Here is a 26,802-nt window from a genome sequence, read left to right as displayed (position 1 = left end):
GTGGTGTGTTTTCTTCCCTACCACATCTTCATGCTCTGGTTCCATCTTCACCCATCTTCTAAGGAGGACTATGACGAATGGTGGCACGCTCTACGTATCGTAGGATTTTGTTTCAGGTAAGAAATACAAACTACGTAATGATAATAAATTATAGCACCTTAGAAACCTAATCTAACCTAACCTAACTTCACATAACACATCAAAATATTGTTCCGTAGATATTTACAAGCACCGTTGGGTCTTCGGGTATTTTCTGAACAATAAGATAATCATTAGCCACATTTATTCATAGCCATATTTTTTCTCCTGTAAGTATTTAGTGAATTTCAATATTTCTCCCGAATAGCTTCTTTTACAAAATAAAAACTATGGCGAATCGTTTTGTCAGCCATAATAAATTTTAAAAATATACCACTCAATGTGGCGTGTGGTTATTGAGCAAAAATGCAAAATTATTATCATCAATATTAATGGCGTAAAATAATCATCCTTCATATTTACATATACATACACGTCATCATAATATATGTATGTGTGTACATATACTTTTTTAAATTATTTTTTATATTCGTTTGTGGAGTTCTTAGTCTATGATCGATAACTCTCACACGTGCTAAATCATTTCACCTGAAATATAGAGCAAAGACCGATGACGCAAGTCATAATTTTATATTGAATTCAATACATTATATTCTGCAAGACTAACGGTATTGCTCATAACGATGAGAGCAACGTCCTGCAGTACATCGGCATCGTTTCTACCATGGAAATATGAAGAAGAAAGGAACGTGCCCTATAAAGAGACCACAGAGCGTGATAACGCCCAGTCAGCCCAAACAGTATGCCCAACAAGTCAGCTCAATGCAGCCTTTTAGTTCCAGCATGTAATTCAAGAGCAGCCAATTCAACTTTTCATTGCCGTAACAATCGCACGACATAATCCAATTCATTATTCATTCGCCATGTAATAAATAAACACATCAAAAATTAACCTTGTTGCCTTTGCCCATCACCAACGGGTAGGACCCAACCGCAACATAATTTCAAATATAATTTATGTAAAGGGACTTTTCAAGATTTATTTTGCACCCTGCTAATCAATTTCGGAGTACGGTATAATCGTGGTGCGATTGACACAGTTTTAAATGATGTATTTGTTGCAGTCCCGATACAGACATCTCCTGAATAAATATTCCACAAATCACAACTTGTGACACCAAAGCAATTATACGCTAAAACAATACTCACTTACATATTCAAAAACTGCTCTTACTCAAATGAAAGACATAACCTCTACAATACATCACATACAAATAATATAATCACCAGATCTTCAACACAAAGGCGACTTAAACAAATACATACTAATACCACTTTTAGACAAAGGGATTTTGAGTATTATTCAATTAAAATCTATTACCTACTTTTACTGTCTATTAAAACAATCAGTAACGAGAAAATGTTCAAAAAGGCTAAAAAAATGGATAGCGGAGCTAGGTAGAAGTAAAATGGATTGTCTCATTTGCCTAATCCAATATTGAATCAACTGCTCCACAAGTGTTTATTGTTCTTTCATTGTGCATTTTTTAATATAAATTATATGGAAAACTGTCTGAACATTTTGTTAATTACCTCTGTTTATTAAGTTAGTCTTCTTTGTTTATTCTCAAATGTAAAAATATTTTTTAAAAGTATGTATATTGTTAAGTGTCTCCGGCACGAATAAGCTCAGTGAGGTCACATTATTTTTATTATTAATTATAGTTTGTAAGAGAAAAAATATGAATAAATAAATAATTGAATAAATTTCTTCTGTTTTAGTGTTTTTGAAAATTTTACACCCATTGATAAGGTGGTTGATAAATATCCTCTTTTAGGTTTAAAAAAAACTTCATATTTTTGATAGTCATTATTGAATAATTCTACTTATACTTACTAAACATTGTCACATACTACAATACTCACAAACATACTTATACTCACCGTCACATACACACCCTCACACAATATATAAAAATACTAACCCTTTACCGACTTATTAAAAAATAACACTTAATACACTAAAGCAAGTACTTATCAAAAATATTATTATGTTTCAATAAAAGTTATCCTCAAAAAAGGTAACAGAAGCATTTTTCATATATTTATTTCTACCGACATATTGAAACCATAATATAAATTTAATAATGTGTTTTGTTTTTTATGAAAAATTAATATAAATTAAATCATAATATGGCTAGTCAACAATTGGCTCTCTTACAAAACGGCGCCGTATTGTAATTTAGCTACGCAATATGTATTCCGGCCAATATGATTATCCGGCTGCCACATTCGTAAATACCGGATGCGTCATCCTTTCGGGATGTTTCCGAACCCACCCGAAGTGGCTTTGTAAATAGCAGACGCATCGGATGGAGATACCTGACGCGCTATCCTCCCCTGTGAAAACCGAAACAAACCAAATTATTTTACAAAAAATTTAGGCATCGTCGAGATACTACAATAAAAACGTTTTGTTTTATGTTGAGTGACATAAACAGGCGCTACTTAAGGGGAATTTTGTGGCTTTACGATTGATTGATATTGAGTACCCGAGTGAATCCGAAACATCCCGAACAGAAGACGTACATACGAGTATTACCGAGTCATACCGAATAAAACGCGTCGAGTATTTACGATATGCACGCGGCTGCGACAGCCATATCGGAAAATACAATACAACAAAACTAAAAAATAACGTTCTAATTGACCTGAGAGATATAATTTGTCACTTATTTATTTACAAATTTGTATAAACCATTTTAACTTTAGAGTCACACGTCAACCGGTTTTGATGTTACTTTATCTTTGGTACTTGAACTACTAGAACTTGATTATATTATAAAATATTGTATAAAAGAACCAGAAGAATCAAAAAAGAAAAAAGAAAGAAGATTATCTGAATCACATCAGGAATATTTTAAAAAGTGGACTCCAAGTTAAATTTCAGTGATTATTTTAAATAAGGATTTTTTTTTTGCTTTAAATATTTCCAATATTTCTTTACTGTCTAAACCTCAGAGTAATAATGCGCCAAGTTATAGAAGAGCCCAAACGTAGGAAAACCATTCTATGACTATTGGATATTAAGTTAACTACAGTTCGCAGCAAAACAATGGGCCGTACTCTGGTCGAGAATTGCCAAATAAATATAAATTTGCATTGTAAATACTTTTAAATATGTACTAGTGTATTTATTATTGCAGGGTTATTCAAATTTATTTTTTTATAATTTGCCTAAATTTATTTTTTAAAACTAAAAATACGTGTGTGTGTGTTTATTTATTTTTTATTTTACTAAATTTATTCACAATATACTAATGTTACATTTATTGAGGCATAAATCTCAACTCCATGTTACCAAAGTCCTGTGTTGAGTTTGTTTGTTTGTCCGTCACATCTCCGAAACGGCGAGTCGTAGCGGCCTAAAATTTGCACACGTCATTTTAGATGCAATTTCAAGGTTAAAATTGCTTATTTTCGGGTACATTTTGGATCGACTTCTACTCGATAAAGACTCAAACTTTATATGGATGCCTAGTGCGGCCCCGACATATTGCTCGTAATCAACTGTCATTATCAACAGTAAATATACTTTAATTCACGAATTTATCTCCTTAATTAAGAAAAATAGTACCTGAAGTAAATATGTTGATATAAGGAAAGTTTTTAAGCAATATAATATGCTTGTCAGGACAATTAATGCCAAAAATCAGTCTCAATCATAGGAAAATATTCGAAATTAATTACATGTGAAAACTGATTCCTTTAGCACCTTTGACGCTCCTAATTTTGTAATCAAACAAACTGCAATTCACTATTGTCGATTTTTAATTATTCTAACGTAAATATCCAAGTTATTTACAAACAAAGCGAAGCACAGCGACAAAAGCATCCGATAGAACCATTACGCCTGTGTCGTTAAACAAAACAAAATAACCGCCAATTTGTTGCTAACCAACATCGCTTACGTTCTATGAAACATAGTGATTGGGCTTTTCTATAAGTTAACGCATTATTACTTTGAGGTCTAAACGAATACAATTTTTTAAAAATATGTTAAATTTCCACACCCGTTTCTTGATTAAAATTATGATTTTCGTCATTATTATTGTGATATTTTATATGTTCTTTGATTTTCATTTTTTATTTACTTGAAGTTTTTCCATGTGGAAATTTTGGTAATTTAAACAATTTATCTATGAAAAAATAAATTTAAAATGTTTTTTTTTTGTGCATTTGACATTCTGGAATGTGCTTAGTAAATAACGCTTGGTAAATAACTTTTTTCACGTGTAATTTAGAATACGTTATTTGAAGGTTGAAATGTCTCGCTACAAGCAATTCGCTCGCTAAAAAAAAAACATTTAATTTGATGCGAAGAAAACCATAGAGAATTATTATAACTCTGCATCTTAACAATACTTTATAAAAATAAATCGCTAAGATTTGTTTGTCTCGCCATTTTATAAACCTACATTTTCGTTTCTCTGTGGGATTATTTAATTTGATGAGTTTGACGAATATCCAGCAGAGCACTCTAACTTCTAAGACGTTTATTTTATTTTATTTTATTTCTTATTTTTGCTTTATTTTTCACTAGACGTCTTTTTGCCATCGTTTGATAAGTTTACTTAACTCAATAAAAAGTAAATTGATGTGCTAGAATAATATTTTTTTCTTTCCCTTAACGTGGAGAAATATCATGTTTTTCACCGCCTGTTGTTTGAATATCAAAATGATAGATCTTTATTTTGTATGAGAACGAAATGTGAACAAACGACTTAAATTCGAGGAGTGGTTTTTTAGTATCTAAAATATAACTTACATTTTCACAAGAAAGCTTGAATAAAAATATACAACAATTAATAATCTATTAATCTTATGTGAATTTTTCATCTCTGTTGTAAGATATAAATATTTAAAACTTTTAAGGGGGTTGAATACAGTTCTAGTATACAAAAAATAAATAGACTCAACATAATGTTGATATTTTCTCAAATGTTGGTTTTTTTTATTTTTTGTTTTTTTAAAGGAATAACTTCCTAAGTCTCTATTTTGAAGCTTGTCAGCAAGTGGGATAGAGGAGCTACGGAAGGAGGTAATGAAAAATACACCACAACACCCAGACTAATTGAGAAAAAAATCTTTCTTGCATTTTGTATTGCAACTGGCGGGAATCTAACCCGCGACGCCAGTTTCACAGTTAGCCGTCTAACCAAATACGCCACGGCGCCTGTCTAAGTAAACAATAAATTAAACGAACAAAATTAAATATTATTATTATTGTTACTAATGAGATGAATTTATTTGACTCTAAATATTATTATTATTGTTACTAATGCGATGAATTTGAGTCAAAGAATGTTAGCTAGTCCAGGATATGATATAATTAGCATCAAAACTAATAATAAATTCAAAAGGGAAATAATTAACTTTTTTTTTTTGCAACACAACAGGCCAGGGGGCCTAATTACAGTGGTGAATTACATCACAGAGCACCCAGGCTTGAGAAAAATCACATTTTAATTATTGTGTTCTCACCGGGAATCGAACCCGGAACCTTCCGTGCGTGAGTCAAGCGTCTCGACCACTACACCAAGGAGGCCGCCTGAATTTATTAGTATCAGTTGAATAATAATAAATTCAAAAGGGAACTCAGCAACAGCATGCAGGCATTGTCATCGTGGGTGTGTAGTGATGGGTAAATACAATATTTTTTTTAAATTTAATTTTAAATTTATACAGGTAATGTACAAAAACTTTTTTTATGGTTTTCCAAATTCTATTCTTATATAATAAACCGTTATTTATGACACATTACGTGTATTGTAATTTTAAAGTTTTAAATCATTTTTAGTCTAGTATTTAGCCTCTATTAAATTGTAACCGTATTATTGTATATATGACTGTAGATTTAAATAAATAAATAAAATGTTAATAAAGTTAAAAAAAGACCGTCAAAGAAATTAATAAAAAATAAATGGTTACACCAATATATAAATCTGGAAACGCAAAAAACAATACTTGTTTTTGACCTTTACCTACCTTACCTCTAATATAGCAAAAAAATGAGAACTGTTTTCAAAAATTACTTACAAATTTTCTTCCGAAAAACAATATATCAATTCCCATTGGTATGGATTTTCAGAAAACACGAGCACACAAAATACTATAGCTAAATTAATTTCGCTCATTTATAAAAGTCTCGATGATAGTGGTAAGTCTTTAAGGGTGGTTCTCTGAACGTAAAAGGGCGCGTAAGAAACGTATTTTTAACGCGTATTTAGTACTAAATACACGCTAACAGAGCAATCTCTTCACGCACAATTTCATTCAAAATACCAGCCTAGCTATTTTTATTGACTTAAGAAAAGCTTTTGATAGTGTATCTCCATGATAAATTTATCAATAAATTATTAAAAATTTGTATTTGCGGAAATTTTTTATCCTGGTTTCAAAGTTATTTAAAAGGACTTCAAAAGTGATAGTGAAACTAAATTATAATTTTAGTAATAAAAAAATTTAAATATAAATTTTATGAATTTGAAGACCATCTGATAGAAAAAAATCATAACTGCAAAAAAGACACCGGATTAAAACTACTTCGTGTTGAAAATAAAATATTAAAATTAGACAACTTAGAAATCTTAGAAATTAAAAAAGCGATTCATAATAAGAAAAAATTAATCAAAAATCAAATGATTTATTTTTTTTCAACAATGTTTCAGTAGGTCCAATTTATTGCAACATATTGAAGATTTGAGGAAATGTGGATGTTCAAACATGGGCAGAATGGTGAATGTTATACAGTGTGTAAAGTGGCCACTTAAACCAGCCAATGACAGGTCATAGTCCCTGTAAATGCCTAGACCTTCTCAAAAATATTTTCCCTCTGTGTTGCAGTAAATTTAAATATTTTTTTAATTTATTTCCTTTCAAGCTTCCAAAATTTTCATACCCATTTATCACCCTTTTAGGAAAAAAAAGACTTGATTTATTGGCTTCACTTGTAGTATGTAGTAAACATGGAATTTTTATTTCTTAAAATAGAGGCTTAGCGGGTTATTTCTTTAAAAAAAAACTGTATGGAATAGTTGGATGGTTGCATTTAAAATAAATATTTTATCCATCTCAGAAATATAAATAATAATTACAATAGCCGTCTACTTTTTTCCTTGTCCAATTGGTTAAAAACTTAAGGGTTTTAGATGTCAAATCGGTTATTGAAAATATTTTTTTTATTTTTAATTTATCAAATTTTTTCCTTGCATTTTACTCGTCCATCTGTTGATTTTTGTGAAGCAAAAGAGTTAATTATAGTTCATAAGCTCTGTAAATGCCTAGAGATCCAATATATTATAATCATTGTGTAATTATTGTCAAAATCTTAGATGACTGATTTCAAATGACTTATGTCGTGCATTGTGAGAACAAAAACTAATATTAGCCGCTATTTTGGATCGTCTTGTATCGCGTTTAATATTGTTCTTCTTCTTTGTTTTTTTTTTACATTTTCGCCTTCCAATTTGGGTGTTTTAGCCAGAGTCGAGTTTTAGTTTTTTTTAGATATTTACACATGTGTTAGTAATACATACAAGTTAGTGAGTTAGTATTTTATATTTTAAAAACTTTTCATAATATATAACATATTTACATCTAAACACCATTTATCACTAAATATTTACATAAAATATTCAAAACATGTTCATTGGGTAGGTACAACTTGCCCACCACATACCGCACACCGCATCTGAGGACATAAGTCTCTTTGGCGGTGGTTGGAACACGGAAAAGTTGCCCGTTCCCAAACGAGAAAAGCTGCCGAAAAGAGCTCTCTGTAATCTGGTATACCTAATATCTTTGGGCTGAAAGAAAGAAATCCAGAAGTACATAATATGTACTTCATTGGATTGAGAAAAAAGGGAAGTGAATTCTTCACTGACTGGGATTAAATTGTTTGAACATGATAAATTCGCTGAAATGATTACAAAATCCTTAAAATTCTTTTTGGAAGCCTCCAGATTCCGACTCCGACAGGACCTTTAACAGGGCCACGGATAGTAGCGAGAAGCTCCAATCGGTAATCACGGAGAGGGAAAAAGAGACAAGACCACATAATGTGTTCACAAGATTCATTAGGATATTGGGTGGGGACATGAGAGTTAGAATATGAGAGAGGTCGGATGGGAAATCAGGATAACAATCAAAACAAAAAAAAACATAGTTTAAATATTCCTCCTCAAGCTAACATTCGCACGTGGACGTGGATTCTGAACAAGTGAGACCCATTGCAGCAGTGCCCAATGCACATTCTGCATATAGAGGATGTCTCCAACTTATTCAGAATCCTTTTGGAATGTGTTTGATGTTCGAATCGTATCTTGCTAACATACTACGTAACACGTATTTTCAGAACAAAATGAGAAACTTTTTCTTTTCCAGAATTGAATCATTGAATTCGTTTTGTTTTTGTTGACAAAACAAAGCGTGGGCTTTGTTGTGTTGACAAAACAGAAATCGTTGTCTTGAATTATTTTTTATGTTTTTCCTTACGTTTATTTTCTTGGACGTAAACACTTGTACTGTGCGTGTAAAAATTTGCGACATTGGCATTGGTTTGTTAACGGAATGATTTATAAAAAAATGTACATTTATTGTTGTGCAAATATTATAAAATAAAACATTTTAGGAACTTATTTGAAAATTTCTTATGGACAATTGATTTTAGACACATCTCTCTACAAAAAAAGGTGGTGTTTAAGTGACAGTTAATAGTAAATATGTTTCTAAAAAACTCAAAATAATCGTTGAGCACATTTCTGTTTCCATAAGTTTCAATAAGTCAAAAATTGTGCCGGGTTGCGTTTAAAACCTACCGTTATCCGATTTATCCGTGTATTAAAACCTTATCAATGAAGTAGAATGCTGGAATTTTTTATTTCCAGAATATGCTAAATTCATACTTGTTATTCATATCATGCTTTTAATATTAAGTAGGAGATATTACAATCTGAATTTGGACAAAGCTCAAACTACAATGATTTTTCAGATCGTGAAAAAGCAGTAGGGAAAAAGTTTTTTTTCCTTAACTAAAAATAATTTAATAATGTAAGAAATGATAATAATGTTTTAGATTTAGTTTTTTGTAATAATATATCTGTTTCTGTGCACATGTTACCAAATTCTAAATCAGTTTTATCACCCAATTATTGAATATTGATATGCGTATATATAAGAGGGGAAAAATGATACTGCATCAAAATTTTTCAGTAATTTTAACAAAGCCAATTATGATAATATGTGCTTTTTTTCCGAAGTTAATTATTGGTATATAAAAAAGTACTACTGCTACTATTACCATCATGCCATTTCCTCGTAGTGGTAGGCAGAGAGAATGAATCGCCACACACGTCTATCCTGGCATATATTCCTAGCTTCTTCCACATTCATACATCTTGTCATACATGCCCTTCGGTTCTGTCTACTTTTAACATAACCAGACATAAGATTTTTATTTATTTGATCATGCCACGTCTTCCTTGGTTGTCCTCGTTTCAAGTTACCGTTCATTTTTGCCATATATACTTGTTTTACCATCATTTTGTCGTCCAGTCATTCTACATGACCAAACCATCTCAGATACTCTTTATTCTTCTCAGATTAACACTCGCCTGATTTCATCAATTGTAACCCTGTCATAAATTGATTTCCCACACTTCGCAATTCAACCGCTTTCACTCATCTTTCATCCTTCCTCCGCCAGTTTCATGTTTCACTTTCATACATAAGTGTTAGGACTAAAACTCCGCTGTGCACTGCCAGTTTAGCTTCGATCGACATATTTTTTTAGCAATTCTTGTGCTTAGTGCACCGTTCATTTTGTTGCCCGCATTTACTCTTCTTTAAACATCTTATGCTACTCTTTCATCTCCTGAAAACATGTTTCCCAGATACACAAATTGATGTAAAAATGTGTTCGTGTAAAAAATCTTTTAGCATTTATTATATTACTAGCTAAACCCGGGATACTTTTCGATTGCTAGATTTGAGTATATGCTCGTTTATAAATTAAATAAACTCAGTCGAAAATTTGATATTAATTATTGTATTAAGTTAATATTACATGTATTCATATATATTATTATTTTTGTATTTTGGATTTAATTAATTGTGAGGATACGCGGTGACAGAGAATTTTTATAAAAATATAGGTAGTTAAAAATGTCACTCTCTCGCAAATGCCTCCCCAATGCTAAGCAAAAAAGACAACTGAACACCGGATTGATGATGCATAACTAAAATCAATATAATCGAGATCTCGTGTTCACGATTACCGCACCCCAAAACAGAACCAATTTTGTTTGTTTTTTAATAAAAAGTTTCGAAAATAAATTATCTGTGTCGCAACCGTAATTTTTTTGAAAAAATAGTTATCATACTTGTATAACATACGTCTGAAGACGGCAAATAAAACTGGGCGCTATTTAGGGTTTTTGGATGGTCCTAGTTCCCATAGTAAACTATTTACCCAAAAATCAAAACGTTAGAAACACGCCAATGGTAAACATTGACATTGTGTAAAAAATGCTTTAGTACCATAACCCAGGTATAAAATACGGGAAAATTTGATGAAAGAAAAGTCAAGCCCTGTCTCCTCTTAACGTTTTTAAGTATACATACAAAACATTACTTCATTAGGCTTTTTCGTAACCTTCGAAATAGGTTTGGTTTTCTTAAATAAAACCATCGACCTATTATTCACCCTAAGCCATTTAAAATTATGATACTTAACTCGTGCCCAAACGTTCAGTTATTCCCAGCGCGTATTAAGTCGTTCTTTAACGAGCGTCGTTCACCAGCTGGTTTTGACGTAAGCTTGATATTTGATTTGAAACCCAAATGCCTGATTGTGCGTAAAAACGCGTAAAAACTGTTCGAATAAAAGGGAAATAGATAGTCGAACTTTTCCTTCATAAGTAGGAATTTAGGTATTTGTTTATTATAAAGTTCCAAATTTAGAAATTATTCATATTCAAATTTTAAATTTATGTTGGTACCCAAGAACTTGTTCATATTTGAATCCCAAAACATAAAAAAATATTTTCAAATAAAGAATTCTTTTTGCAAATGTCAAAGTCTGCTCTTCTACCAACAGGGGTGCACTTTTTCTAGAAATGAAATTGTCAACAATTTATTAAATGTGTAGGGTAGCCTCCGTTAAAAGTTATGGTTAAAACGGAAAGGTTCGATTCACGGTGAGAACACAAAATCTAATGTGATTTTTCTCAAGCCTGGGTGTTCTGTGATGTCATTCAGCACTTTTATTGGGCTTCCTGGCCTGTTTTGGTGCAAAAAAAAATCAGATTAATGTCAGTAACAATTATTTTACTATTACTAAAAATCCATTCAAAAGAAATAAATGTGTAGAAAATATAAGGAATTTAAGGAAAGCGTGTGATTGGAATCCATAAAAAACGAATGTTGTTTGTGAACATTTTAATTCAAACTTTTTATAATTTACAGTAAATAACTTTCTAGGAATTGAAATACAATCTTGGCAATAAAACATTTGGACATACTTAAAATACTGTATACAAAATACAACATCTTCCTTATTTTATAGTATATGCATTCTCGTTGACTGCAGCCCTGGCGAATGATGAATAAAATATTTACACTGCTACCTTTCTTCTTTTAATCAGATTAAATATTTATTTAAAAAAACCGCATGTATCAATATACATGCCTGCATCGACCAATGTCGAGTAGTTATTTAGTATTTCAAAAACATTGCCCTTTTTAAATACATACATATTTAAATACTGCTATTGAATCCCATTTACCGATTTCAAAAATGAGAACTATATCACTACAATGATCCGTATGATTTAAATAAGAAGCAGAAATATTAAATTACATTAAATTATAAAATACGTATTTAATGATATTTTATTAACACGGGTTTCAGAAAGCGAAGAAGCTGTTTGCTTCTCTACAAAATCCTTGGGTATTTGTCTTTTAACGCTGGAAATGACAGTTTTCTCGGTAATTGTTTTGAGAAGAAAATGATAAACAACGCGTCTTATTATAGTATAAGCGGTACTGTTTCTCGCTTACAAGCTTTCAAGGTTTTATACAGAATGAGATTTGTGAATGAGATGTCGGTACTTAGCGCGCAAGATAAAGAAACGATTGTCTATTGTAATGGCAAAAATTCTATGAAAAACTGGCTTTACCTTTTTGAATCTTCAATATCTCTCTTAGATGACAAAACAGGAAACTTTTAATTTTTAATGGATATTCTGATGTGAAACCATGATCAAAATCAAAATCAGTTGGCTCGAGATCGTTTTCTGCAGAAACATATTCTTAATCTGAGCTGCTAAAGTTGTGATCGGTTGAACTTCTCATTTTATAACACATGAATGCATTATTTAATTTATTTGATTTATTGGGGAAACATGCCTTTTTACTGATTGACTAGCCACTCACAAAAGGTCACCTTTAATATAAAAATATCAGTACCCTTAAAACTCTCTTCTGTTCCCTAGTTTGCTCGCACCTAGAGTATTCCTATGTTATCTGGTTTCTATATTATGATGTTCACATCAAGAATATTGAATCAGTTGAACATTGATTTTTGAAAAAGATAGGCTGGAGGTTGGACTTATCCAGAGACCTTTATATGTATAATGAGTTAGAAACTACCTTGAATATATCTTTTCTTTAAGACCGTCGAAATAAATCCGACCTTATAGTCCTATTTAAAATTCTGAACTCACTCTTTGATGCGCCTGAACTAGTGAGCTCAATAAAATTAAATATCTCAACTAGAAACCTCAGACAAAACTTACTTTTTCATACCGATAACCATAGAACTATGGTTTTAATTCCCCTATGCCCAGAATTCTTAGGTCTGCCAACAAACATACCAGTCTTGATTTCTTTGATAACAAGTTGTCTTCTTTCAAACAATCACTCAATCAAATTCAATTATAAACACCTCTCTCCCGCTTCCACTCCCACAAAGCCTACTATAAACCATTGAGTCTTTCTACTTTTTTTATAATAATTTTCTATCTATTAATGTGTCCATAAAAATTCCCATTGGGCGTATATATAAATAAATAAAAAAATAAAAAAATAATATACTATTATGCGAAAACACACATACTCACCCTAACAAATGAGTTTTTTTATATGTTTTCTCTATCAATGTGATTATTTATTTCCACATGCCTAATATTAAAAGTAATCATCGGAAACATTCTACCATCCCCTAGTTTATGTGAAGTTTTTAACAATAATCTTGATAGTCTAGATATATTTATCACACTATATAATATGTACAGAAAATAACTAACTTGTTATGTCTTTTTTTGCTCTTTATCTTTGTTGATTTTGCAGAATGTAATGAACTGTTTCCAATAGAAATAGTTCAGTCGCTTCTTGTAGTTGTTACTCTATATTTTAGGGGAAATCATTTAGCACTTGTGTGCGTTATCGATAATTGGACTATGACAAAACAAAATAAGATTGTTAGAAAAAAACATTTTTTATTTGTAACTTATATTCAAATATAAGGTATAGTATTGAAACCATGAAATTCCACCAAGAATAGTCAATAATTAAATTAAGTTAAAAAAAATAGAAATTTCAACTGAGTGGAAATGAAAAAAAAAACATGACATAATGTATTTACATACAAAGTGTTTAATAATCTCACGCCGAAGTACTTCATAAGTGATATTATATTAAATAGAAGTATACTCAACCATACAACTAGAAATATTAATAGAATAAGGTTACCAAATAAAAACAAAAACACAAAATAGCTTAATGGTCAAAATTATATGATGAGATAAAAGAAAATTTATTGATTAAAACAAAAAAAACGTTATGTTTATTGTTTAATGTAGATGTATAAATTAGTATACAGTTCATAATTTCATAAATATGTAAAGGCAAGTTGGGTACCTTTGGACTATTTTCTATTTTTCGTGAGTGTTATTTATTTTTTCGCGGAGATAGATATATTTTTTCGAGATTTATATTTCACTGCATATAGCTCACTCATTTTAAAATGCTAGAAATGGCACACATTTTATTTTATGGTGATTTTCAGAAAAGGTACGACTTTATCCACATGTACACACATATGGATGCACTTGTAGACATGTGGAAAATAAACAGTTTGTAACTTAAAAGAAGCAATAGTTCATTGAAAAATAGTTTAATAACATTTTGAATCGTATATTGTCATAAAAGAACACAAACACATATTTCAAAATAATAATATATGGGTTCGAAGGTACATGAAAAAAGTAAGAACATGAAAACAAATTTTATAGAATTTTTTTTATGGACGTAGATATAATGCATAAAGTTGTCCAGAATCGAATGAATTGGATTTTTGTAAAATGATAAAACAATTTTGAAATTGTTGAAAATTATCTTCCTTTTCTATTCTCTAAAATCTGTCCAAAGGTACACTAAAAATCTAAAAATCTGAAGTTTCACTAATATATTTTGAAATTAAGGTTAGAAGTAGAACAAAAATATACTTGAACAAATCAAGAACACTTTCAACTGTGAAAAATATAGTAAAAACAAATAGTAAAAATAAGAGTTTTTCACGTGGTAAAAAAATAGTTGCAATTCGATTCATAACAAAAAAAAACTTTTTAAGAGTAGTAGCAAGTTTGACAGAAATGTGTTCCCAGCTGATAAAAATGTAATTCCATTTTATTTTTAGCAATTTTTTATCTGCTATTTCACCAGAAATATGATAATCGTCCGAAGGTACACAACTTGACCCCAATATTAAATTACTAAATGAAATAAATAAAAAATGTAAATAAATCGAATCCCCTTCCACATGATTGGTTTTGTGATTTGTCTGTAGTTTCCTGAACTCGTGCGTGAATCCCATCGCGCTGTACTGCGTGAGCGGCGTGTTCCGCCAGCACTTCAACCGCTACCTGTGCTGCCGCGTACCCGTGGGGCAGCGCGCCTCGTGCCGATCGCGGTCGCGGGCGCTGGAGACCAGCTTCAACTCCACGTGTCGCCGCCACACGCAGGACACGCACGTGGGCAGCTACCGCTCGCCGAGGCTCATCGCCACGGGACCTTACAGAAGTAAGAGAAAAACGCATTTATTCATTTTAATTGATTATTTCGTTTGTTATCGAATTCACTATTTCATACACATATTTTCATGCCAATTATAAAAAATATGCAAAGATTAAATATATTTTTTTTTTTTTTCAATACTACCATATTTTACTTTTATTTTGTTGATTACAATGATACTGATATTTTTTATATTTGATAATGTATGAATTTCAATTTGTATAATTTATAATTTACATTTTAATATTAATGTCTGATTTTCTTTTTTAAATTGTATTCTTTGGAATTTTATTATTTAAAACTTATACATTTTTTTCTGGATTTTTATTATTTTTTTTTTTTCAATATTTTTTTAATTTAAATTTCATTGGTAAACCCTTACGGGTTACATACATTTAACAAAATATTTTTACTTTTAAAATTCACATTCTACTGTTAATAATAATATTTTTAACATCTTTTGTAAAAGTTGTCTGAGTCTTTTGTTTAGTTTTGTCTGGTAGTTCATTGTATAATTTTAGTCCATGGTTTTTTAGTCTCGATTGTCCTTTTCTCGTTTTAAAGGTTGTATATGATATTTTTCTTATATTCTCGTATTGTGTTCATGTTTACTACAGTTTTTTTTCAAGTTTCGTCGTCAAATTCTTCGTCTACAATTACATCAATGGCTAATTTATGAATGAATTTTAAGAACTCTAGTTTAAAGAGTTTAGTTACATTTAATTGTTTAGTTTGTTAAAAAGTTTTTAAGTTGCTCTTAGATAGGGTAGGTCATATACTAACTTTGATATTTTATTTTGCTGTCTTTGTAGTATGTTTATGTCATTTTAATTTCCTATTCCCCATAGTAGTTGCATATAACATACATATTGGAACAAAGTTTTTGATTTTAAAAAAAGACTCGATACAGTTGCCACTTTGCTAATTAAATTGTTGATATGAATTGTCCATGTCAATTCTCTATCTATTGTTTGTCCTAAGTATTTAACATGTCCAATTTCAGTAAGTCGTTCAATATTTATGTAAGCATCTTTCTTTATGACATATTATGACATATTTACTGCAGCACATGTCATTATATTTGAATCAAATTAATTTGACTATGATTATTTTTTTGTTAATTATTATGGCTTGACACGGGCACAGACTAAACAGTCTTAATAAGTTCACTGATATTTAAACAAGTGTAATTTTGAATGAAAAAATAAGTATGTGATTCCGAAAATGAACCAAAATTATTACAATGACAGTTAAATTGGTGTGACAATAATATGATATCATTATTAAGACAGAGGAAGGACGAATATGGAACCGCAATATGTTTAAATTTGGTGTTTATCTGTGGGCAGGTTCAAGTGCATTAGATGCAAATTTTGGTATTTACGAGTATATCTTTATATATATAATTCCTCTGTACGTGTGATGTTACTGAACTCCTTCTAAACGGCTTAACCGATTTACGTGCGGTTTTCAGAGAAATGTAGATCTTTGCGCTGTGCGTGTCTGTAGATGTTAAATTCTTTAATCTAATGTTTAAAAAATGTAAGGAGCATTCATTTTTATTCATCAATCTACCAGGGTTGCATTTGAGGAGAATGGATTTACAAAAATAATTGAAAGATGTTGTTTTTTTGTGTATAAAAGTTTGTTTTTGAATGTTTACAAACAACATTTGTTTTTTGTGATTTTCAATCAGATTCTTTCCTTTAATTCCTTATAATTACTACCCATTAATTTTTTGGTAATACTGAAATATTGTTAAATTTAACACATTTAAAAAAATCGTATTCCTACATAAGTACACCCCTCTGTTGGTGAGAAGACCAGAGTTTGACGTTCGCAAAAAGAATACCATATTTGAAAGAAGATTTCTTTTATTTTTTGGAATTCAACCATTAACAAGTACCTAGATACCTACTTAAATTCAATATTTGAATATTATCAATTTTTAGTTTTAGAATTCAATCACAAACAATTACCTAGGTACTTAATTATCAATAAAAAATCATTTTTTAAGATAATAACAGGCAAACCAAAATTCGGACAGGACAACGTCTGTCGGGTCCGCTAGTATATTTATATATATATGTGGGACTACCCACAGAGGACAAAGCAATTAAATAGGCTCTCTTCCCGACCCCGAAACAACAGTCGTATTCATCGGTCCATAATGTTCGGGTCTCTACAATACTAGAGCCTTCTTGATTTCAAATTTAATCTTTACAAAGAAAAAAAAAACTGCGAATTCAGATTTTTGGCTGGGATTTCTCTCTTTGAATTTCTAAGCTAAACACATATCCAAAATTAATTGTAAATAATCAGTACAATTTAATTGTACAGTATTAAATAAACTTTGCATATATTTTTTTTATATATTTACGTATAATATTTATTTTCTCTTGTTTTGCTGATCTGGGACAAAAATATTTTTAAGACCGAAATAACAAAAAACTTTTTCATTTCATATGTTTTATTTTATTATTGTTGCAATTTTTTTTACGTATAGAGTAATACGGAGTGACGCTTACATAAAAACGCTTATTTTTGTTATGTGTTTAGTAATATATAGAAAACTATAATTAGCATACGATATTGATTTATTTGCAAACATTATATTTATTTTGTAGTGTTGTTTTCTTGAAATAAATTAACTTACAACAAAATAGAAATTAACTTCTTTTTAAGAGACGGATTATAAAAAATAAAAAAAATATTTTATTAGCAAAAAAAATATGTTGTTTTCAATCGCTGAATTTATATTTTTTTAAGAAAAAAAACTTTAAACTGGCTTTTGGTTTCCATTATTACCGTATTTTTTGGTCATAAGACGCACATCTTTTCTCTGAAAATTCAACCAAAATTTAGGGGGCGTCTTATGGTTTAATGCGTCATATCGTATAAAACATTTTTTTTTCTAAACGTTGATAGATTAATTTTGGGATGCGTCTTATGGTCCGATGTGTCTTATCGTTCGCAAAATACGGTAATTTCCTTTTTTTCCTTTGTCGAGCAGTCTATTTAAGATGCGTGGGAGGATACACGCCTTAGACCTTAATTCATACGCATTTAGCCCTATTTTTTCTGTAAAATTTTCCTTTACTTTTTGGCGAGTTCCATATGTATGGGATAGTGGCATTTTGTTTATATCTTGGAGGAATCCCTCATCAATTTGCTATTTGGCAATAAGCCTGCCAATGTATAATTTACGTTACGTACAGAACGTTCAATAAATTATTTATATATCATACATTATTTTGTTTGTTAAAAACATTACCCAAAGGGAATAGATTTTTCTAGTCATTTTGACAAAGAATCAGGTTCTGTTTACATTCTTACATTTATAGAAATCTCACTAATAGTAGCCCGTAATAACTTACTGCAAAATATGTTATTATTGACTCAACCAGCGAATTAGCTTCTTTCGGTGTTCCCCAAAGAATTCTACTCGGTCCTATTGTTTTCAAAACAGTTTTTATTTCATTGTATTATACATACAAGGAAAAAAAAAAATTCCTAATTTTTTTTAGAAACTAAACAATATCGTACTGACGAGAAAACAAAAAGTAATAGATCTCGGAGAACAAAAAATGAAATAAATATAGGAGTTTAAGGATTTAATTCGGGACAGGAAAACCACAACATCTCATTTAATACATATTTAACGATGTGTATTTATCGGTATATTTACCGTCACCATACTGTAAAAAAGAATTGTCAGTTGGAATTTTGAATGGATATGAATATTACCATAGTCCTTTTGGCTATAACAATAGTATTAATATATTTATTATATATTTATTAATCTGGCCTAGCTTTTTATTCCAGAGCTCATTGAGTCACTTTTCCTGACTTGTTAAAAAAAGATGTGGTTTGGTAATAATTTAAAAAACAGCTTATTCTGGAGAAAAAACGATTCAGATTACATTATCTCTCTTGCGTTTAACAAAAAAGCAAAGATTTCTGAGTGAAATAATATCAAACTAAAACTCCGCAAGCAACTTGCCAAGACATATGTATGGAGCATATTGATGTACGGTTGTGAGACATGGTGACTTACCGAAAGAGATAAAAAAAGACTAGAGGCCTTAGAGATGTGGTGATACAGAGAAATATTAGGAATTTGCTGGAAAGACCACATCACTAATGACGAGGTTCTCAAAAGAATCGAAGAAGGTAGGCACCTCATCAAAACCATCTCAGAGAGGCGAGCCCGATGGATCGGCCACATTATGCGCCATGAGGGTCTCCTGCACGACATCATAGAGGGAATGGCTGAGGGGACAAATTAAAGAGGGCGCCCCCAACGGGAATATTTGGAGCAAGTGTGCGAAGATTTTAACTGCGCCTCTTATGTCGAGCTGAAGAGGGCTGCAGAAAATAGAGACCAATGGAGGACGATATGCAGGAATTTGCTGCAAACCTATCCCCAGGATTGAGACTGCAAAGAAGAATTCTCCTTCTTATTTTTAGTCCATTTCTCTCCTAGTTATAGGTCTTTTCCAATTTTATATATTTTTTTTTTATTTTTTTTTTTTATTTGAAGATTTATTTATAAACCCTTACGGATTATAACAATATTATTATTATTATTTCTGTCCTGGGCACTCTGTTTCCACCCATGGCCCACGAGTTCGACGACGTCGTCAGTCCATCTCCTCTGTGGTCTCCGTATTTTCTTTTTTTTGCGTAGGGTCTCCGGTTAAGTATTCTGGGGGTCCACCTATCGACTTCTAGTCTCGCCACATGACCCGCCCACTGCCATTTTTGTCTTACCACCCTTTCTGCGATATCGGTCACTTTTGTATGGCGTCTTATCTCCTCATTCCTTATTCGGACTCTCAAGGAGACGCCCAACATTTGTCTTTCCATAGACCACTGAGGGCACTTAATTTTGTGTACACTTCCAGCAGTGAGTGACATTTATAAAAAAATTCTCGCACAATGCCACTGCCAATACTGACACGGCACGTGCCTATGCACAATTTTTAAGAAATGGTTTAAAATATGGTACCTTTTTTTGCACCAGCTTAACTTAAAATTATTTTCAATTAGTTACATATTACTCATTGTATAGTAACATAACCTAAGGTTTTAAACGGAAATTTTAGGCATTGAATTTCATCATGAATTTAATACCTTTGACTTCCGCACTAAGTTGCTTTTACTGCTTGGCCATAGTGACGAAGAGTTTGCGGCGCGGCGCGGGCGCGGTGAACTCAAACATATCGTCGGGATCGTAGAGCAACGACGGATGTGCGAAAAATGTGAGAACGACTTTCTTTTATTCTTGATATCAAAAATAATTATGAAGGTTTTTTTCCCAGATTTGAAAAAAAAATATGTATGATTAACCCAAGTATCAAATGGTATACTTTTGTACTTATCAAGTTGAGACATAAATGAGAAAAAAAATCAAACAGCTCTTACTTAAAGTTAAAGAAAATCACATGCGTCGTTGTTCTACGATACCAACGATATGGTAAACAAGTGTAATATCCATAGTGACCGCGCGCGCGCCCCAAGGTGCCGCCGCGTACCGCACTCGCGCTGCGCCGCAAATACCACGCCATTACGGCCAAGCACTTAGTTGTAATTATTCAAAATAATTGAATTACTAACATCGATTTTTTCAAATTCTAAGCACCTGCTTAATTTTGTTCACCTGAACCAAATATGTTACTAATTTAGACAATCATAACAACTTTGGATACATAAAAACATTTAGACTTAAAAACTTTTCCAAGATGAATGTTAAAATGTACCGAAATATAAAAAAATAAAAGTCTTAAAGCTATCTATCAAAGTTCCAACATGTGTTTAAAATGTATTTAATGTAGGTTCTAAATATTATATTCGAAGTACAGAGAAACTTTCAGACTCTATTCGATTAGTGGCTTTCTGAAGTAATTTTTTAGCTAATTATACCAAACTGCTCCTCATACAAACGGTAAACTGTACAACTTTTGGCTGCCGGATGTTTAGCTTAACTTACGTATGCAATATAGTGCAGTCGTTTGTAGATAATACAGATATTAAAGCAGGGAGAAATAGGGGAAGGATACAATTAATAATAAATAATGCTTTCTCATACTTCCACACTTTGTACATAGATTAATAATATGGTAGCAATGTGGTAAACAAATGCAAGAATTAGTTGAAAAAACAATGAATAATGCGCTTCAAGTAACATTAAAATTGAATAAATGTACAAGAAAAACAGATTTATATAAAATAACAAATGCTCAATTTAGATGAATAAATGTACACAAAAAAGGAAAAGATTATATTTAAGATGAAAAATAATAAAATAAAGGCGAATATTCAATTAAATATTAACTACAATATACATCCAAGAAATACAAGAGGGTCAAACAATTTAACTTGAGAACAACCTAGGACTGACAGAAAAAAAACCGTTTGATGTATACAGCAATAAAGTTCCACAATTCACCTTTTAATGACTAAAAAGAATTAAAAAAATACTTATGCGTACTTAAAAAACACCTGAAAAAAATACTTCTTACAGCTCGTGTTACGAGTTATATTTGATGTAGTTTCATCGACTTTTTATTAAATCTATTTTGTGATAATATATTTTATCCCCCCATACCAGCACTTAAGCTGATTGGGGATATTTTGCACAAGTAAAATAAAAATGTTTTCAGTTTTTTTACCCCTGGAGATTTGATTTGAGAAAAAAAACGAAAACGATTTATTATTTTTTGTTAGGTTGTGATCTATTTGAATTTATTGTTTGTGTTCAAATATGAATATGACGTTAAAATTTATGTTTCCTATTTAAAATTAATTTTTATTAAAAATTGCTTTGGATAAAATTCTTGGTGCGTGCTAACTAATAATAAAATGATAGTACTAACCTCTATGTACATTATTAAACTGTATGTTATTCCAAAGTCAACACGAACCATTCGTTTGCTGGTCTGGTTCCAGTTCATTCTAGATAGGATAAGCACTCTAATGAGGACAGTGAGTAATGTCACCAGATAAATTAAAGCACCCTTTTAGCATATTATCATTTACAGATTTGCATATTAGGTACGCATTAGCATAGTACTTAAATTCTGTGATATTTTTGTTTTCTTTTAATTGTCTAGAGCTATCTATGTAGGGTCTGAAACCATTTGACTTCTTAACTTTTCTACTAACAAGAAACAAAAAATGTATTGTTTGTTGTTTCGACATTTATTTTGTGGAATAACATTTTAAATATAAAGAAAATAAAACAGTTTGCAACTAATGTAAGTAAATATTAGTGAATAAAACCACTTACCGACTTTTAATGTCTACTGGTTTCGAAACGTATCCGTATCATCGTCAGGAAACTCGCTACACCAAAATCAGATCGGGTTGTGGTCCTGTGGCTAGTGTCTCGGACTCACGGACCAAAGGTCTGTGGTTTGAATCCCACTCTACCCCAACTTGATTCCATTTTCTAATAGTGAATTATTTACAACTCGTTGAAAATGGCCCTCAAAATTAAATATTTGGGTAAATAATAAGAACGCAAATATTTCTTTAAAAAAAAAAAAAAAAATGCAACTAAAATACATTATCATCTTTACTTTTACCGTAGCATACACAGTAGTAAAGTAAGTAAAATACGTAAATTACATGCAGAGTTAAAGGGGATGCAAACACCACCATGTCCGAACATGCACTAAAAATTAGGTTAATAGTATTTTGTGGTATGTTGAAGAATGGGTAGGGGTAAGGGTTTGGGAAGGAGAGGTGCTAGGAGGTTGAAAGTGACACGATTGGTAAATTTTTAAAAATGGGCTATACTGAAACGATACCTGATTATTTATTGGGAAAAAAACATTTTTAAAAACTTTTTTAATGTGAAACACCTCCATGTTTCTTAATTTAAATCTTTTATTGTATTTAAATTTTTAATAAATTTAAACTTGGTTAAAAATACAATACTTTTTATTTTACGCTCCACATGAGTTTAATATATACAAGAACACTAGTTTATTTTTCTACCCGATGATGGGTAATTTTGACGTGAAAATCATTTTTAAGACTAAAGGTCTTCAGGTCAGTTTCGCTCATCCACAAAAATCTTTATTTAGTTCTGAATAAAATGATTATTTTTATTTAGTAAACCGTCATCATAATATAATTTTATTCTACTGCTTTCATTGACCCTTTTACTACGAGTTCAGCAAATAGTATGGAAGGTTTATGTCGGGTAACGTCATTATTTTTCATGACCATATTGATATTAATTCCGTAACAAAAATCTTCTTTCTCTACTAAAAAGTTCTTTAACTACTTCAACTTTCAAGTCACACTGAAAATATTGTTAGTAAAACATTTGACAACTTCGAAGGTCAGACAGGTAACTATACTCCTCTGATAAGGACAGCTCAAAATATTTGACAGCAAAATATGGCCGTGTAAGACCACCCTTTTTATTTTGATATTATCAGCAATCGAACCCAGGACATGGAAACCAGGTAGGCGAACGTGAAACGCCAAGCTATATACTTAGAGGCGTTTCACCTTTCAATTTATTTTTTCAGGATTTTTGTCTAGGAGTAGCCGAGCTGCAGCATCTGTCTAGGATTTTGGACGTTTTTCACACACAGAACTTTATAATTTATAAAATACTTTTTTTTCAGATTCCGTTGTGGTGACTACGTTTGAAAATGCCAACAATAAGCAAGTCAACAACACTTCTTCCTACTTGCTAAAGAATATGAATCACGGACCAGAATTGACCAAAAACAAAGATGACTGCTACCTGACTACCGCCGGCATGACATCGAAAAACGCTATTATGAGATAGCTCTGAAACGGAAGAGACACACCTCCCAGGGTTCATTTTGATATGTAGACCTCTCACAAATTGATAATATATCATTACCCACGTGCAATGCGTTTTGAACCCTTCGATCTTCAATGCTGGGGCGTAAAATATGTATGCTTTAAGAACTTTTAATTTGTACCATGTCGCAGAAACTATGATAAATTTTAATTTAAAGCTTGTCATCTCTGCTATACTGTTGTTTGTCGCTATAAAAAGTCAGCCATAGCTCCTTTACATCAAACCCGGTAATTTCAGAATAAAACTTGAAACTGCAGTGCACATATAGTAAAAAAGTCAACATACATACACAGATATCCAATTTCATGCATATATGACGGGTTTAAACTAAACTTAAATTATATGGTTTCTAGCACTACATAAAAACAAAAAGTCACAGAATACACCTTCCGCTGACAGCGACATAGTAAACATTTTTGTTGCCTATTTATTCTTACATGAAAAAACAATTTACAATGCACCTTCTCTGGCCACATTCAAGAAATATCTAAAACATTATTTAATATCCTTAGAACCCTAACCTCCCTTCATTTTTTATTTTTAAAAAATGTATTTTCTTTCCCGGTTCCTTTTCCTGTCTTCTTCCAAACTCATTACCTGATCTCACATTCCTCGCCCTTTAATGTGTATAACGTGATGTATTTTTATTGGGTAATGTGTACAAGCTTTATCTCCCCATTAAAGAACAACTTTTACTTTTAATTAATTAGTTATATTCAAATATATCTTTTGATATATTTTTTAGTAGAAATTTTGATCAACTCTTATTTGGACCAGTCTGTTTTTTGGTTGAGTGGAAGATATTGCTTTTAACAACAAGTTCACCAAAATAATTTATTCTTCGTTATTAAAGACCCAAATAAATAAAATATATTAAGTAAAAATTTAACCATCGCGTAAATTGGCAACAAACACTATGAAAATACATGCACTTACGAGTATATTGATAGTCCCCAAAAAACGAATTATTATAAAATAGAAAGAATATTTTAGTTTGCAATAACCTTTGTACAATATGGGTTATTTATTTATGCTTTATTAAGTAAGTTCATAACATCTTAAGAACTAATTTAATCTTGTAATGAGTTTACAATTTTTTTACCAATATTTCTCAATACCATATTTTTCAAATAAATTTGAAATATTTCGCTCTTTTCTATCTCCTTTATTTCTTCAGGTAACCTATTGTACAGCTTCAGTCCCTTGTACAATGAGTTTCGATATTCTGTTTATCTCCTCATGGTTTCATATCTATGATAATGTCGGTTAAATTTTATTATTGTTTTTATTTTATTCAAACCCTTAATTGTTTTATGTATAAAAATTGCTACATTATATTTAATTAGCTGCTTTACTGTGAGCAAGCCAATTTCTTTGTGCATTCTTTCTACATAAGAATTGATATTTTTTTTAGTATCATCTTCATCGCCTTATTTTGAAGAATTTGTATATTTTTAATTTCTCCTGCATTACATAAAAAAAAAATAGAAGAACAGTAATTTATGTGTGGACATATGATTGTTTTATATTTATGTTTTTATTTGGTCGGGTCAAAGTATTAATTACGATGAATACCCATAACAACCGAAATTAACGGTATAAAAAAAAGGAAATATTAAGTCTACGCATTCACAGGTCTTATGACCCAGTTTCAGTAAGTTTAAGGGTTTCAACTCATTTATCAAAAATGTTTATTTTCATTTTAATATTACAAACACACATTCTTAAAAAACATTCAGTTAAATATATACACGATTCCACATGCGTATATCTTCAACTACAGAAATGCACATAATAGATAGAATTGCATTTGACATTTATGTAATATATTTATATTTATATATGTACATCAATGTTGGTAAACTCCCTGTTGGTAAAATACAATATTTGTCTTCAACAATTGGACATACCTACGTAATTTATTCTATATGTTAATTAAGGTTACTAAAATTATACGAAATAAGCGTTAAATTTTGTGTTGAAAAACAATTTGAATATACTCGTAAATATCGTTTTTTTGTTTACACGGAATAAAAAATACTATTTCGTTTTCAATAAAGAACCTGGACGTAAAAATAATTTACGGTTTCTGGATTTCAATTTGGATATTTTATAATCAATATTTCCGTTAAATGAAATCGCATGATCTAATAATTATAATGTTTTAAAATATCAAGATATCCAAATGACTTGCGAAAAACAAAAATAGTGTTTGAAAATAATTAAGCTTTTGTAAATTAATGTCTTTATTTTTATTTCTATTAATTATCAAATTTTAAAAGGTTATCGGCCTCGTGGTGCAGTGGTCAGCGCGTTTGCTTAGCATGCAAGAGGTCTCGGGTTCAATTCCCGACATAGTTGACATTATATATATATATATTTATAGAAAAAGAAATATTTGCGTTCTTATGATTTACCCAAATATTTAATTTTGAGGGCTATTTTCAACGAGTTGTAAACAACTTACAATTAGAAAATGGGAATCAAGTTGGAGTAAAGTGGGATTTAAACCACGGACCTTTGAGCCGCTAGTCCGAGACACTGGCCACGGGACCACAACCAGATTCATATTAAAAAAAATGTTTTTGCAGTTTGACATTTCTTAGTTCCTGGACTGGCACCTGAAGCGTAATACTGATTATCTTACCTTCATGTCACAAGGAAATATTAAGATACGCTGTTATTTGTCTACCAATGCAGTGCCCTAAGCACCATCCGGTGCGGAAAGGGAATGATGATGATATGGGTATTTAGATTTGAAACAACTCTAACGTGTT

The 26,802-nt window shown here is 30.9% G+C and overlaps 1 protein-coding gene across 1 annotated transcript; it reads left to right on the top strand.

The window, feature by feature from the left end:
• On the top strand, positions 1-24,986 carry LOC148278696 (neuropeptide CCHamide-2 receptor-like). The gene is made up of 3 exons (XM_088231003.1): positions 1-116; positions 14,948-15,180; positions 23,820-24,986. Exons 1-3 carry the CDS (start codon positions 31-33, stop codon positions 23,984-23,986), a joined length of 486 nt encoding a protein of 161 aa, XP_088087129.1. The 5' UTR covers positions 1-30; the 3' UTR covers positions 23,987-24,986.
• Positions 24,987-26,802: the final 1,816 nt, after the last annotated feature.

This window comes from Micrasema longulum, unplaced genomic scaffold (genome assembly GCF_059751315.1).
Source record: "Micrasema longulum isolate JH-2025_06_02 unplaced genomic scaffold, ASM5975131v1 h1tg000841l, whole genome shotgun sequence".
Taxonomy (NCBI): Eukaryota; Metazoa; Arthropoda; class Insecta; order Trichoptera; family Brachycentridae; genus Micrasema; species Micrasema longulum.
This window is presented reverse-complemented; position numbering and strand designations above follow the sequence as displayed.